Raw genomic sequence first — 17163 nt, 5'->3', positions numbered from 1 at the left:
TGATTACCATAATGACTTAATAGGGATGCACTTTCAAAACTGTAACTATGGTTACAAGTACCTCAGTATGTATATATGTCAGTATATAAAACAGTGGGGGGTGCAAATTATAAGGTTGTGTACCTCGTTTGGCTATTTCAAAGAAAGGCGTTTGCAGTGCTTACTGGAGATCATAGACATTCTATGCAGATAAACTGAACTTCAAGTTCTAAGCTGGTAGTCCCAGCATGGTCACAATAGCTCAAATAATTGTCTTTCACTGCTAATTGTCTTTCACTGCTTTCTCATAGGAGCTGGTGTGGGTGGGGAGAGCTATTGCCACGCACCAATTCCACCAGTTCTCATCAAGTCCCCATCAACTCCCACCAACTCTGTTGATAGGCTCTCTGCAAATTTCAGCTCTCAGCACATCTTGTCAACTCTCACCAGCTGGATGCAACTTGTGTAAACAGAAGCATAGCTTACGCATCAAATAGATGTCCATGGGAAAGTAATGGCAATGGCCTTATTAGAGGTAATTACCACAAATAATGAATCCAATGTTGCACTACACTACACACGCCCTCTGTCGCACATGGTGTCCATTTGTATTATAATCATCTTGGCTCAAAATGAAATCTAACTGCCAGTTACAAACTTTTGTGTGGTAAACAAGATGCGAGTGGTGACAGAAACCTGGCCTTCGCGCCTCCACTCTCTGGCATTAGTGCAGGCACAATGACTTAGGAATCCATAAACCATTGTGCAGCTACTATAATTACACACTTCCCTCATTAGTGCTTTCTGGGAACCTGACGAACTCCACATAGCCAAGAATGACTCAATTTACTGAACAATACCAAACTACTCACAACACTGGGATCTGGTTTGTTTAGACTCCGCGCCACGACTGAGGGGCATTTTTCACATTGCCCTGCACATAATGAAGTGACAACCGCTGGAGTGAAAAGGAGGCAGAATATTGGTCAGAAACTCGCGTTCTTACTGTGCTTACTGTTAACCATCACTTCTCTCCACATGGCTAATAACCGAGTACGTGTTGGGATATGTGTAATGTCATAATTAATCAGGAAACAATTAAGTTACATCACTAGCATTATTCCATTATTATCATAATTTTCATCATTATCATAATTCCTTTACCACCGAACCCCCCCTTTTACATTTTATTTTTGCACAAAGAATATATGAGGAGGTCATTAACACAGTGCTTGAGACCTTTCCTTGTCACGTTTAATGGCTCTGCTCTCATTAAACTGCACCATCAGTCTGGCCGGCGCCAGCCAGAACACCTCACCTGATTCTTCAGGTCCAGCTTGGGGCAAGGCCGGCCGCCGTTGAAGGGCTTCTCCCGTAGCCACTTGGACCTGACCTTCAGCCCGCTGCCGCAGGAGGTGCTGCAGGGGGACCAGGGCGACCAGTCGCTGAGCTTGCAGTCCAGCGGGCACGGGATGTGGCACACCTCCTCCACGAAGCCTGTGGGGGAGAGGGGGGGGGGATTAGCACGTGCCCTTGATCAGAGCCGAGGCTGCAGCCGGGATCATGCAGCCTCGACTAATCACGTCGGTGTGGGGGTGGGGGGGGTTACATGGGGCTGGCCTCCGTGCCGAGACCTCCATCTCATTTACAGTGACACGGTGAGCCCGAGGGGAGAGCGCTACTTTGACTAATGACTTGCCTCCCAGCGGCAATGCGGTCTGGCAGCTGATGGTAAAAAGAGTGGAAGTGGGAGGATGGCGGCAGAGGAGGAGGAGGGGGAGGAGGGGGAGGAGGAGGAGGGTTGTGCCTGTGTGAGGGTGACGCGGACCTACCTGACTCGCTGCACAGATCCGGGCTGACCAGGTGGTCGCTCTGATCCATGCAGGCCACGGCTCGGAAGCGGAGGCCCTGGCCACACTCCTTGGCGTCGCGGCGGGCCTGCCAGCCGTGACGGGAGCCGGCTGTCGCCATCTCCGGCAGGATGCAGGACGACCAATTGCCGTAGGGCTGCGACAAGAGGGCGTCGCAGGGGCACTCCTCGGTCTCGGCCAGCGGGTAGAGGTCCTCTCTCTGGCAGCGGGGCCTCTTCCTACTCCGGCCTGCAGAAGGATAAAACTCTTTTTTATTTTCCTGCTCACCGTCAAGGTTTTTGTCACAAACAAACAAACAAACAAATAAATAAATAAATAAAGGAATAAATAAATGAAGATTGTCTTAGGTTAGGCTGGGGTGTTACAGCTCATGAATCGCCACACCAGAGGCACAGGACAGGACATAATTTTGTTCCTTTAAATACTGGTTCTATTTAAATGACATGGCTCAGCCAACTGACTTTAGAGAGTTGTCAAATATTATTACAAGTTTCCCCTGGGATAGCTTCATGCCCTATTTTCAGCAGACTGTGACAAGGGACGCTTCAGGGTAAATCTGATGAGCAAACTGATTTTTTTGCCCAGATGAGATCACATCTTGCAAGACATTTGCAGGAGACGGCGCTCGGTTTCTGTCTGTCTGCCACTTTGTATTTCTCCCTCATTACTGCCCTCTGAGTCACGGCCATGACCTGGGCCAGTGGACAGCTAGAGGCAAAAGTAATCACTTCATATTTCAAACTGCGCACACACACACACACACACACACACACACACTGGTGGGCAGCCAGGCAGACAGACAGACAGACAGACAGACAGACAGACACACACACACACACATCTTAAATCTCATTTCGCTAACAAGAGGAAGATTTATTTCTTCCACCATGAAATGGATTTCAGTGAAGTGCCTCTCACTTCATTTTGTGACACAGTCGCAATTAGTGTGTTAGGTTTGCCAAGTGTTAATTTGGTGTGTTAGGTCTGCCAAGTGTTAATGTGGTGTTGAGATGGGAGGCGAGGTGCTGAGGCAAGAGGAAATGAGACCTGATCGGTGGATGATGATGAGGAGCGTGCACATCTCTTGACACCCTGTCCATCATGTGGTCAGCGAGGAGGCCAACAGCAATGTGGCCCCCGTCAGCCGGCAAGCACACACTGCGCCAAACGCTTCTGACACCTGCGAGTCACCACTCCACTGCTGTCAGCGGGAGAGTGGGCTGGAGGGAACTTATTCTGTCAGAGCGCTGCAGGGCCTACCCCCACCCCAAGAAACTGAACAAATATGACATGCAGCCGGTGGCACATGGATGACACATTCCTGAGATATGGCTTTACTCCTGCTAAGCCTACAGTATGCTTATGGATGAGTCATTCGGGTGGACTGGAGCTAGTGAGAGAGAGAGAGAGAGAGAGAGAGAGAGAGAGAGAGAGAGAGAAAGAGAGAGAGAGAGAGAGGGGGGCTGGGAGGAAAGTTACTCTGGAGAGCACATCTAGATGCATAGATGCATCAACCCCCACATAAACAAACACACAAACGCACACATACCCACACACACAGAAGTGTACACACACATAAGCGCACGCACACACACACACACACACACACACACACACACACACACACACACACACACACACACACAGAAGAAAGGGGGATGCTTCTACTGTTGGAGCCTCATTGGAAAGGGAAAAAAAACAAGAACAAGAAAAAAGTTCTATTTCGTCCAGGCCAGATGGTGAAAGGGAAGGGAGCAGGTTTCGCTTAAGTTACTGTGCTGCTGCAGCGTCCTCCACCTGCGTTGCCGTTCCGAGCTCGCGCTCTCGCCGCGCGTCCATGGGTGTCCTGCGCCTTTCTGACGCTTCTCCAGCAGCCACCATCTGTTTCTGCTGCTCGCCGCCGGCTCCGTCGCCAAAACAGACCTGGCTCCACCGAAACGCTGTCAGCGTGCAGTAGCCCCAGCCACAATCTGTTTGCTCACCACTGCGTGAGTGCGAGCTTGCACACTGATATGAACACACACACACACACACACACACACAAACAAAGGCTCGCTCTCGCTACCCTGGTGCCTTTAGATAACTGATGAAACCTCTTGACTCTACACCTGCTTGATATGATGCATATGGTTAAAGATGCTGTGTTGGATTTCCCCCAAGTTTGCACATTTTCATAGTTCCTAATAGCATTTGCTCTAAATGCTATGCAGCTTGCCATGTGTTAGCATAGAGCTGTGTTTTTTTTCCTGTTCTTTGTGTGGTGGCTGTGGTCTTCAGAGCAGTGCAGAGGATTAAGCTAAAAATATTTTAGACTGGGCTGTTAATGAAAAGCAATCAAGATGTGAGTCCTGCTTTTTTTCTCTTGGTCTAATAACAAAACCCCTAGTCAATCCCTCGAAGACAGCTTTCTAATCTGGTTTTGAAATTGTTCACAGCGGGCAATCTTTGAATATGGAAAGGTCTGTCTTGGTGGGAAAAGGGCCTTCAGCTTCTGCATAAGGGATGAGCTATTCGCTCAGACGGGGGGAGGTAAGCGAGCTGGTTAATGAAACGGCCTTCTGCCAGCAGCCCCCGTGGCTCCCCCATGCGCTCTCACCGTAAGCTCTCCCTGTAGTCCACTTAAAGGGCTCTCTTCGGCTGCTTCGTCTGTCCCTTTCGCTTAGACAGACTCTTCTGTCCCTTCCCTTAGGTAACCCTGTGCATCCATTTTTAGTCCACCTTCGCCTTTCGTCTGGCCTCTCATCAAAAGCACATCCCCTCCCCATCTTTTCTCTGGTGGGTACTGAAAATCGAAGCTGCTTTACATGAATTATAACGGTGAGAATAGAACACAGCAGGTTGAGTTTTCCATTTTGCGATAAATACCAGGTACTTGTTAGTTGACATGTCGATATGATGATGATTCTAGGTGACACCTAGGGGGGTTAGCTGGCAAAACCTGTAAAAGTTGAAAAAAAAGCTGAAAAAAAAAAGTGCACAGAATGTCACCACACAAATCTTTCTGTTTTCTTCTCTATGCATTTTTAAGGACGTGGCCCGGTCAATTTATTCATTGCTCATCGGCGATTGTGCAAAGGGGCAACATCTGAGCCTTTCTGGTTCACCGAGAGGGAGAAATGAACTGAGAGAGCAGAGCAAATGTGAGGATATTGCATATGCTCGGTAGACTCCACCAAACACGGTGGGCTAATTTACACTCTAAATGAAGAGCATTATGGATGAAGGCAGGGGAAATTTGCGAAAGCCTAAAGGCAACAGATCACAAATTTATGAGGACAAATGGTACAATATCTGCCCCAGCGCAGCTCCACACCATGTAATTCAGCCAAAAGGCTCTGTCATTTCCATTCAAATAAAGGGATTACAGTGATTCCTGGGGACCTGCTTTAAACCTGATGGAGGGAGAATGTGGAGTGGGGGCTCCAGAGAATGAAGACAGCCAACAGCTCATCCCTGAGAAGGATAATATAGGCACGTTTGACCTTATGTCAATACTCCCACAAGTTTGCCCAGGAGCTTGGATGGTGTGTGTATGTATGTGTGTGTGTGTAGGTGTGTATGTAGGTGTGTGTGTGTGTGTGTGTGTGTGTGTGTGTGTGTATGTATGTATGTGTGTGTGTGTGTTTGTGAGTGTTTGTGTCTATGGTCTCCCTCTATGGTCCTGTCTGTGTGCGAATAAACACTACACTACATGTACTACTGTGACTGCAGCAGAGTGCCTTGTTTGGGAATTGTGAAATGGAATTGAACTGTTCCAAATGGATCAAATAAAACCCAGGAGTGGCCTTCGTGACACACCTTCTATAAGCCACTGATTTTACCACCTACTGGAGCCTCACACTGGCACTCACCGGCTCTCCAAAATGTGTCGGGGACCCTAGGGACAAAAGTCGGTAAACAGAGAGAGGAAAAGCAGAGGTTGGCTACGACTACTCACCGGTGAGGGAGCGCTTACGGCTGCGCATGCCACCGCAGCCCGTGCACTCGGAGAACTTGGACCAGGCGCTGAAGGCACAGTCGTCCTTTGCAGGGCTCCCAGCAGGGCCTGAAGCGCTGGGGCATGGCGCCGGCCCAGAGCAGGCAGTCGCCGATGGCCGCCGGCTCCTCGTCCTCACCCACACAGCTCACCCCTGTGGGACAGGTACAGGTGGGAGGGGTGTCATCCGGATTACACGGCCCAGTTCAAGCGCACACAACAACACACACACACACACGACACACACAACCTCCCTCCCGGCCAAACAAAACACCCCATTGCGCATTACGCTCAGTGGGTCTTTATGAAAGCGCCGCGGCAGTCCTACACCACAGGCTGTTTACACATGCTCAGATCTTCAGGCCGGGCTGATCCCCGGAAAATCAGCTTCCCTCCCCAACAGCATCACAGAAAGAAAAAAAGAAGACAAAAAAAAACGTAAGAACGGAGGTGCTGTAACTTTCAACCTGGCGGCTATTTGCTCCATCCCCCCTCAACCCAGCAAGTGGCTTGTTCGGTTTTTGTGAGGGCTGTTAGATCAGAGCTGGTGCAGTAAAAGGCGTTATTGCCGACTTGTTTTCCTTTTCACCGCTGGCTCGAGATTCCTCTTTGCCTTTTGAAATACTACCCCAATGCTCCCCCAACCCCACCCCACACCCAGCCTCTTGCTAAGAGCAAGTAAATTATACGCTTGGCAAATGTGGATGTGCTTGTTACATTTTTCAGGAGAGTGATGCATCCATGCCACCCACCAGCCAATATGTTCTCACTCTCACGCGGCAGAGCAGAGGGCTTCAGTTATATCCAGAGATTTTGCCACTTCACCTTAAATGATGACATGTTTTGACATGCCACTCAACCATGTAAGTCTCCCCATCAAGACTCCTATCTTAGGGAGTGGGGAGCTCTGCCCTCTTGACTTCAGTGAGCTGCCAGTAAAAAAGCTCTTTACTTGAAGGGCAATGGGAAAGGGCAGAATGCTGTCTAAGTACATACAGATATCTCTAAAGATAATCAAATAAAAAGGCAGCAATTGTTTAAAAAAAAATACAAATAAATAAATAGTTGAGAAATACGCTGCATGCACATTGCACACCACAAAATTTAACGAAGGTTCCTTGCTGTGATCACAGTACCAATATCCAATAGCCCTTTCATGATAGCTCACCTCAAATTAGACAGGCAGCAATCACCGCTTGAATCTAACACATACTGTCCAACAGGGAACTGCTCGCACCACAGCCTGCACCAATAGTCTAATTTCCTCTCGTTTGTGACTCGGACACCAGGAATTATAATATAAATTAAGTGTGAGTTTAGGCAGGAGGATTTCACACTGTGCAGGTGTTGTTAGTATTACTACAGTACACTGTTTAGCTGCCATTTTTAAAAGATTAAAATCCATTTTTGGGCTCTACCTTCCCTTGATGACAGGGTTGTTTTTTTCTCTTTGGACATGACCCCCCTGATGTCTTTGAGGAGCCCATTGATCTACAAACATGCCTGTAACACATTTTATTGATCGCGATTTGACTTTTAAATTCTGCCCTCTGACCAATTGGCTAGGTTCTCCTCACAACTACTAGTGCAATGTGGGGATCCACAGTTGCAGTGATCGATGGATTTTGCATCACAGAGCACCCTATCACTCTGGTGCACATCATTGATTCAATACACCTTGCGGCATTTAACTTTGCTTTACAAACTTTTTTTGTCAGAAGAATCTCTGTTTGTATATGTAAAACTAAAATACTATCTGTTGAGTATGGTTTCTATAAGATGTATCAATGAATGTGCTATCTGCAATGTGTGAGCTGTGCATATCTAGAAGATGTATGCATGTACTGTACAGTACATCTACAGTATATTTGAATTCTGAAATGCCAAATGGAATTAGCTCATTTTTACCCCAGTGAAGTCATTTCACAGTCACACTTCTTGGCATTTTTTTTGTCACTCGCTCTAGCTTTTTCTGTTCTTTTTTTTTGTGGCGGTGCCCTTACCTAGGGAAGGTTGACAGTGGTGACATTCTGATTCAGAATGGAGGTCTACCCATTTTTAGCACAATTATTTCCTCTTCCATTCCCTTCAGCAGCACTCGCTTTTATATTATCTTCCTTTCAAATCGTTAACATTTTATTCTTATCTCAGCTTATGACAGGGATCATCTTTAATAATGTAGTTACTTACAAAGGTGACAATGTTTGCTGACTGCACAAAAGGACATAGCAGAGGAACTTTTCCCCTTTTCAAAGAGCTTGTCAAACTTCTTCCTCTGGGCTTTTCAATTCTCATTAAATCTACTGGGCCAGGAAGGAATGAAAAGAATTTGTTAAGTCGGTTTCTCACCTTACCCTTATTCAATCCCTCTCTCAGATTAGACCGCGATTAAATAAAACACGTTGCACGATGCCGTTTGAAGCTGAATTTTAGACAATGCGGTCAAAGCTCTGGACAAATTCTCTCGAGGGAATTTAATAAATTGGTGTGTGAGTGTTTACATTTTCCATCACACCAGATGTCTGTTGTCTCTCTTTTTGGCTTTGATCACTCAAAAACCTTTATCTTTATCTGCGACATATGTGTCCGTTAGAGGACTAAAATCTCAGAGATGCAAGGCAGCTGAATTCTCAGTGGCCATTAGCTCAGTCACTCAAGCACTACTGACCTCAACACATGTGATGTCAGACAACTAATACCACAGGCCCCTTAGATTTCACACTCCAGCATATGTAATCACTACATTTTTTCCAAGATGGAACATATGTGTTTACATCTTTTGTCTTCTCCTTCTACTCTTCTCACAACGATTTACAATTCAGTTTGTTTAAGGTGTGGATGGTTAATTTGGACACAAACAGCGCTGCTGCAGGTGGATTATGCATAATTGACTACCGCAGTGTGTTAAGGGGTCACATTCTCGCACACCTCCAAGGTGGCAGCAGGGTTTCTCTGATTCACAGGTATGCCATTGTTTTGAGGAGATGGATTTTTGCACTCCCACCAACTTCTGCTGAGGTGCCACTCTCGCTGGTTCATTGAGTGCAATTTAGTGCCTCTCCATCTCATTCTGCTGTTTATTCTCTGCTGTGCTGATAAAGCAAGTCCTTTCAACACAGCAAGACTTTCTCTTGCTCGTTAATTTGCATCTCGCTTGCAGAGAGAACTGTTAGACTACTCTGCTAGGCATCGTCACACCTGATTGTTGGTTCAGTCAAATTAAAACAATGCAGCCACACCTCGGAATATGCTGGGACAACGGCAAAAGACAATCAGGCTGAAAAATATTTACTGTAGGAGGTATTTCGATCACATATTCCGTAATGCAGTAGAACAGTGCTATCTATCACCAGCAATATAATCATGGCAAAAACAAGGTTTTTGTTTTCTAGAAGGAACATTATACTGTATGCATAACTGGAATACTGTGATTTATGCATATGTACGTATGTATAATGATAAATGTACGTACACATCGCCGCCAACTTGAGTTGCAAAAGAAGCTCTGGCCACCCTGTCAAGGACGCTTGTCAAAAAGTACGGGGAAGCTTTTGCTCTGACGTGGTAGCATTCTACATTGCTTGTCGTTTGCCGCTGAACCGCGTCATAGCCAATAGCATAAAGTTGACCAAATTTCAACTTTCTGCTTGACGCTCGTCACTCAAGACGCTCAGAACGCGATGACGACGGATTTGCCGCTTCTTGCAGCTGAAAGAAGCCAGCTTCCATTGAAAGTGAATGACTTCATGTATTTTTTGCAGCTCAAGTCGGCGGCGGTGTGTACGTAGCCTACGGTTAAGCAAAGTGTCAGGGCAAGGTCAGGTAGTCAAGACATCTTTTGACAGTCAGCCAGACTGTGATGATGACATTAAGATTAAGAATAATAAGAGAATGGAAATATATATCGGTAACTAAAGAGAAAGGTTCTGTACACACATCATTATGGAGATTACCTTAGGGAGCTACACCTGACACTCTTCAAGGATAAAAATACCAACATGCAGTTGAGTGCTACTTTTGAACAACGCAGAAAATAGAAGCTTTTAGATCCAATCTATCCAGTCTCTTTGTTTGTTCCATAGACATATCAGGGCTCTCAAGTTTTGAAGTTTGCAAGGAGTGAGACTTTGTTTCTCAGGGGGGAGGGGCGTGGTATTGGCACAGTGCCACGCCCCCTGATCGAAGTACATGAAAGTCCTAAGTCTGCTTGAACTACTCGTGGCGCCACACCCCCTCCCCTCGGTCAACAGACCCACCCTCCCCATGTCCCATCGACCCAGAATTCATGAGAGAGCACAAATTCCATTATTACAAACATTTATTTATTCTAGAACCCTATAGTAAATAATAATAAATAATATAACATACATTATAATAATAATTTCACCCAAATGGGCCATTTGAACAGCAGTGGCTCATTCTGCTCTAAACAAACAGAAAACAACCAAATGAGAAAAAGCACATTTAGCCCCAAAATGGTCTCTTGAACAGTGGTGGTTCTGTCCGTGTGTGTGTGTTTATGAGTGATGTTGTGTGTTGCAAGTGTTTGTGGCAGATTTTGATGCCTTGATGACATACTACATTTAAAGCACTGTGGTTCAATGTCAGCCATTTTCACAGTCATGAGGCCATCCTTAAAAATAGTCTTGTTTGCAGTAACAGCCAAAAATAAATAAATAAATGGGTCGGTAGGTAGGTCAATATTTTTTTTTTCAAGATTCAAAGTAAAACAAAAAGTAAATTTTGGTCATGGTGATTAGGTATGAATTTAAATAAATGTGCATATTGTGACGTAACTGACTGGGTCCTCAACCCGTGCCTTCAGGCGCATCACTGCAAACCTCAATCTGATGCAGATTATGTAGACCAGCCTTTCTCAAACTTCTTTGACCTGAGGCCCAGTCATGGCAGACTTTGGGGTCATAGGGCTCATCTACATTACCCAACCCCTCCCCTCCAAATCAAATTGTCATTATCATTATCACAATCATTATTATGCCTATATTGTTATACATGCACTTTCACTTAAATGTTTTGTGACATGCACATCAGAGGACTGCTTTACTAATGTAAGATATAATTAGTTTCATTGCTTTTGCATGGTTGCATGATGCTTGCATAAGAAAAGAAATACTTCTCAAAACAACAGCAACAATTATATGGGTGCTATTGTTTTGGGATGTTTCCTTCATGCAAGCATCATGCAAGCATCATACATTGGTAGGAAATGGAGAAAAAAATACATGGTTTTTAATGAAGTTTAATTTGAATGCCTGAATGTAAGGATTCAGGAAACACAATACCAGCTTTTTTGGCGAGCAGATAGGCGTAAATCACTGATCTGTTGATCTTTAACAGATAGGAAGAAGGCTACAATAGCTTTTGGCCACGTTATATTCAAATTTGACTATACAATACTCAGTGCTATACCATGTATTATACAGCCTCTGCTATGTTTCTATGGAAGTTCCAAAAATCAACGTTGTTCTATTAAGTGTCGTTAAACAATTAAATAGTATTCAACAGGTTGAAGCGGAGCTTTGATACCAACGTTATCGATTAGTTTCAGTTTCTCTCTCGCAGACGCCTGCATTGAATGAACGCTCATACCACCACTTTATTGTATGGCTCCATGTTTAATGACATCGATAGCAGAAACGTTTGTTTTTTTTTTTTTGTCGGTCCGCGGTATCTTGATCAACTGCGCAGCAAATTATCAGGCGAAGCACCGGGCCTAATTTCACTCCCGACTCCGCGGACCAGCAGTCTCCACGCCGGACCGCGCCAAAACAAAACTATTTCCTGATTGGTTGAGAAATCCTATTTTCTGGCCGATAGGTTAGTAACTGAACAGCAGCTCTCTGAGCTGAATGAGCGCACAGACAGCAACGTTGTGTGACACGTTTGTAAAATATAGCCCTTAGAAATTTCTGTGCGGGCAAGTTAATAATTTCTCGGAGTGAGAAATGCCATGTGTGGCGTGTGAGCGTGTGAAGTCATTGAAATGCGTGTGTCTCACGCTCAATGCGTGAGACTTGAGAGGTCTGGACATATACTTGCAAGCAAGCCAGGTGAAATTGTGAGAATTGTTTACAACATTAGTGAAACTATAAAGTCCTCTATATTTTCTCCTACTCTGCTATTCTAGATACCTATTGACAACTACATTGTTTCAAAACACTACATACATTTCATGACTGCACAATCCATGTTCACTGCCACTAAAAGACAGTTTCATCTGACATAAATAAAAAACACACGCTTTGCTTTAGAAAGCTAGCATGCTGTATTTTTTTTTTTTATCAAACTGGTAACGGAGTAAACTGGGTCTTCAGATCTTAACAGCATATGCATTTCAGAGGTAAAGCGCAAGCTGTGAAATTCATCAGGGTATGAAAGGTACTTGATAGAAAATTCCATGGGGTCGCGTCTGACAAATGATCTATGATGGGGCACTGGCATTGTCCTAATGAAACCTTAAAGCTACGCCTGAAATCATTTTTCAGTCCTCGTCTGAAGAATCACTGTGCGAAAAACCGAGTCGGTAGGCCTACATATCAAAACGTAAGACACCCACGACAAGGGCATCGGGGAGAAAAATAGAGAATAGAGAAAAAATTAACCACCTTCAATCAATGTTTATAACCTTGAGATCCAAGGTAGGAAAGTCATTAACAGCATCTCCAGGGGATTCCAACAGCCCTCTGGATGTAGTTCTCCATTACCAGCCACTGGAGAAGGCCAGAGCCCGCATGTAGTGTTTAAACACCAGCAGGAGGGTGATTATGGCTGGGGCTAGCTTTCACACCTTACCTTGTGAGCCAAAAACCTTGATACCAATAGGATGCGTACAAGTCGATGTCAAAGTCCAAATGAAGAGCTTTATCTGAGCCCTTGGTGGCAGCACGGAGGCAGCTGCAGAGCTAGGTGCCCGTCACGTGTCCAGTCATGCGCGGCCTCCGCTGTAGCGGCCTATTAAGGCCGATGCCGCTTAGCATTGGTCTCGCTGTCATGTTTGGCTATAATATTCTAACAGCGACGAGATTGTGATTTCAATCGCTCCCGCCACACACTACCCCTATTCCCCTCACTGTTGTTCTGCACTCATTATTTAGTTGGAATCACATGGACATTTGGGCTTCAAAAAGGTTGTCTTTGGGAAAACAAAACACCTGCGAAAATTGTGATGCATCACTTCATTATTTTTAATGACTACACTCATATTTGGCATAATGCCACCTAATGAAATGCCACATTTGACTGTGCTTCTCCAATATTTCACACAAATTACTAAATATGTTAATGAGACAGTCAAACTAGTCAGCATACTTGCAGTCATTTTTAATGGTCTGATTAATTCTTTGTATATGTTTAAAAATGTATGCAGTTCAGGTCAGCAATGCACAGAGCCACCGAGGAACAGAAAAAAACAGGGTCACTGAAACTGAGCCTGTAACTTTGGAGCATGTGATTTATTTGAGTGTACTGCCTGGGTTTTGGATTTATACGGAAATCTGTTTTGCTTTGTTCTGGGCTGAAATGTTCCAATTACGACCTTGGGTTCCTAAATGATTCTGAGGGAGTGTAGATTCAACCATTAACTTCACTGAAAAACAGTCTATATTTATGTTGTTTCTCAAGGAGCTTTATACTGTAGGTCAGAGAGTGTCTAAGCATTGGTGTGTGGTGTGCTCTGTTGTGTGTGTAGGAGAGGAGTTACTCAAATATGCATAAAGAGCTCGCAACAACATTAACAGCCCTCTAATTGGAAGTCACTTTGTTGCTGCCGTGAACTTGAGGCCAGCACAGCCATTTCTCTTGTCAAAATAAGGGTATATGATTCACTTTAACAGTGACCATAAATCAGGGGTGCTCTGGGGTCCTGCTGAGTGCCTGCACACCTTTAGTGGCTTTAAAATATATAGCATGAAAACAGGAACCCCACACCACAGCTCACTGTTTCAAAGCATCGGTTCCCATCTCCTGCACTGAGTTGATGCTGTATCAATGACACTCCTCTGCTCAGTCACAAAGGCAGTTCATTTTCCCTTACCTCGCACTTCAAGCCCTTTCCCGCATGCTTCTCCTGGTCCTGTTATCCCCTGTCTGACAGCATCTGGTACCAGAGTACAAGGGTGCCACTTATGCGTCCTCCATCTGTTCGTGGGGATGGCAAAGGCAAGAGTGCTCTTTAAAGTGATGCCTTGGGTAATGGGAAACAAAGTGCTGTGACATTTGAACATCATTAATGGCAAGGAGAAAGCTCTTCTCAACGGTGTGTGGATGGCCGCTGCAGGTCTGACAAGCTCTACTGTGTGTTTACCTGAAGGATGGACAAACAGGCAGAGCCTCGCATTCCCTCTCTTCATACAGAGTGTCAGGACACTCTTGTCCACCATTGGCTGACCTCTGGATTGTGGTCCTGTATCGTGACTGTGTAGGTATGCTAGCATTGACTGTCAAATGAAAGAAAAACACAATACCAGATAATCAATAAAAATGTTTAACACTTGCATGTGAACAGAAAAATGGGCAACACTTGCATGTCATTAGAAATGCCAAAAATAAAACTGCAATATATTCAGTCTTCTCGCTGTGTGATCCTCCAATCTGCTTCTTGTATACGCATCCTAGAGTGATCTAATGATTTAATTTGGCTTAGACTAAAAGGCTCATTAAACATAGTTAATTGAGAAACACTGAAAATAGTGCAATTAAGTGTGTGATTACATCACTAGAAGATTCAACTTGGGAAGGCAACTCTGCAGATGGAACCGCATACAATGAGAAAAAATGCAATTACATACTTATGCTATCTAAGCGGCATTAGCATATTGTTCAGAGACATTAAAATCTATTTCCACCTTTGTTAATCAGGAAAGTAATTGGTGATTATGAACGCAGTGTAAGTGTGATTGAATTATATTTATATTTAGCAAATAGCATCTTAGGGGAAAGTAGTAAGACTGCAGTCTGTATTTGATTTTGTGCGTACTGCAGTGATGCCATTTTAATATACACTGCCCGTGCAGGTTATTCGGGATTATCATCACTGCTTTACTCAACCCCGAATGCACCCTCATACTTAATTCAGCAGCATTTACATCAGGAATGCAGAATAGGTCACTCCACAAACACTGCATTACAGACTTTCCTCGAAAATTCTGTGACTAATCTTTTCATCCTCTTGAGAATAAAGGGAATTATTGAGTCAGAGGAGATTTGGAGGCAAAATGCTAAGCATTGCACTTTTGTTTGAAGTCAGGGAAGATTATGACGGGTGGGGTGGGGTGGAGACAGGGGAGGAGAGACAAAAAAAGCCAAACTGCTGATGTCCTTATGTGGAGTTGTTCTGCTGAAGCACCTGGCAGACAAGTTGAAGGACAGGCTGTCCATTCACTGAAGGGAGTCACCCTGCAGTCCGTCTTACAGGGTAGCAGACAGGGCTGGACAGTGTCGGGACGGGCAGAGTCTGGACACCTGAATCAAAAACAGATATGAGAGAGGGTGGGATGGAGGGGGGGAGAGAAATAGAGAGAAATTGCGATCAATGATACGCTGCCTGAGCCCTAGTAGCGGAGAAAGGTGTACTGTCCTTGACATTACAGAGTAGGCACCCCATCAGGGAATTGAGGGAGGCCATCTATCCTGGTTGTGCACTCCGTAATGCTGATAAATGCAAGGATTTGTCCTATATGGGTTTAACGAATGCATAAAGATGCAATCGAGCTGTCCAGAAAAGACAGTAACCAAAGCTAAGGACAGACGGCACTGATCCAAGAGGGAGGGATGTTTAACCATGTGGAAGTAAATAGATATATGCATATGATTCACATAGAAATGTGCAAAGGTAGAGAAGGAAAACTAATGGAGATAGAGAAAAGAAAAAATGGTTTTAAGATTATTAAAACAAAACAAAGCAAAAGAGCTGATTGTTGCTAAACACAGGGTATTTACGTGCACACAAACAAACACACACACACACACACACAAATAAAAGAAGCACGATCAAAGTCCATGACACAGTAGCTAATTAAATCTGAAAAATCTGGAGTCTGCAAGCTGTATACAAATTACTTTGTTTATACAATGACAGCATCCACCACACTGAACAGTACTTCCCAAGACACAGAGAAAGGGGCATATGGTTTCAAAGGTGCACATATCCTTGAGTTCCCCCAGTGCCAGTTTTGAGATGTTTTTCTTTGCAGACATGCATCAGATGAATTAGTTTCACCATAATGCTGTACAATATTCATCAACAACATGGTCTGAAGTTCAGTTTCTTTCTTTGATGTTGCATCTCACTATTGAATCTGACTATACTTGAATATCAAATAGTAGAAAGGTAACACCATAATAGTTTCTCTGCTGCTGGCAGTATGATGTGATATGCTATCCATGTTAAAATTTAAAATAAAGTAAAAATCTAATTTTTTCAGTGCAGCTAGTTTCATATTACAGTTTTTTCCAATTGCTAACACACTAAAATGACATGCAAAGCACAATTATCTAAACTTGACACACAGAAAGCAAAACCTCTTCTCAAGTGTCCAAAACTCTAAACACATTTTCCGCTTTACACACATTTTGCAATTCAAAATGGCACTTTTCAAATGCAGTGAACACGGTTCTCTGCAAAAGACACAACAATCTGACAAAGTCACATGTTTGCCATTTCAAAACACTGCCATTCAAAATCACACTACATGAGCTAATTGGCCATCATATGTGCCACCTGGCCAAACACCACAATGGTTAATTGTTACCACTTCAATCAGGAAGTACAGTAAGCACTATGAAAAGACCACAGGTGAGCACCTTTTTTTACAACAACAATGTAAGAAGTTGCAGAGAAAGGAAGCAGGAGGGTGAGAATGAGAGGGGGAGGAAGAGTGAGAGCTGGTAGAGGAGTTCATGACCAAAGAAGACAACAACATTTTTCTGCAATTTTCTTTTTCAGTTTACTGCTTTTTGTATATTTTTTGTTCACTCCAATGTAAGTATGTCTGCTGTGCATACAGTGCAACTGGAAAGTTTTCAGACCCTTTCAACTTTTCCACATTTTGTTATGTTTCAGACGTATCTTAAAATGGATTCAATTAATTTTTTTCTCATTAATCTACATACAATACTCCAACACTCCAGTGTTTTGTAAATGTATAAAAAATAAAATTCTGAAATATTCCATTTACATAAGTATTCAGACCCTTTGTTATGATGCTTGCCATTGAGCTCTGGTGCATCTTACTTCTATCACTGGTCCTTGAGATGCTTCTACACTTGATTGGAGTCCACCTGTGCCTAAATCAATTCATTGGACATTATTAAGAGAGG

At 44.0% G+C, this 17163-nt stretch overlaps 1 protein-coding gene across 1 annotated transcript in view; it reads right to left on the bottom strand.

Annotated features, from left to right (window-relative positions):
- The window catches only part of thsd7ba (thrombospondin, type I, domain containing 7Ba), a 131184-nt gene that overhangs the window by 20632 nt on the left and 93389 nt on the right, over nt 1–17163 (bottom strand). The window contains 7 exon segments of the mRNA XM_048239796.1: nt 1298–1476; nt 1812–2078; nt 5788–5875; nt 5877–5980; nt 13880–13983; nt 14150–14282; nt 15191–15306. Coding sequence (XP_048095753.1) covers nt 1298–1476; nt 1812–2078; nt 5788–5875; nt 5877–5980; nt 13880–13983; nt 14150–14282; nt 15191–15306 — 991 coding nt within the window.

Source organism: Alosa alosa, chromosome 3 (assembly GCF_017589495.1).
Source record: "Alosa alosa isolate M-15738 ecotype Scorff River chromosome 3, AALO_Geno_1.1, whole genome shotgun sequence".
Taxonomy (NCBI): domain Eukaryota; kingdom Metazoa; phylum Chordata; class Actinopteri; order Clupeiformes; family Clupeidae; genus Alosa; species Alosa alosa.
The sequence above is the reverse complement of the archived record's forward strand: the minus strand, read 5'-3'. Positions and strand labels throughout refer to the sequence as shown.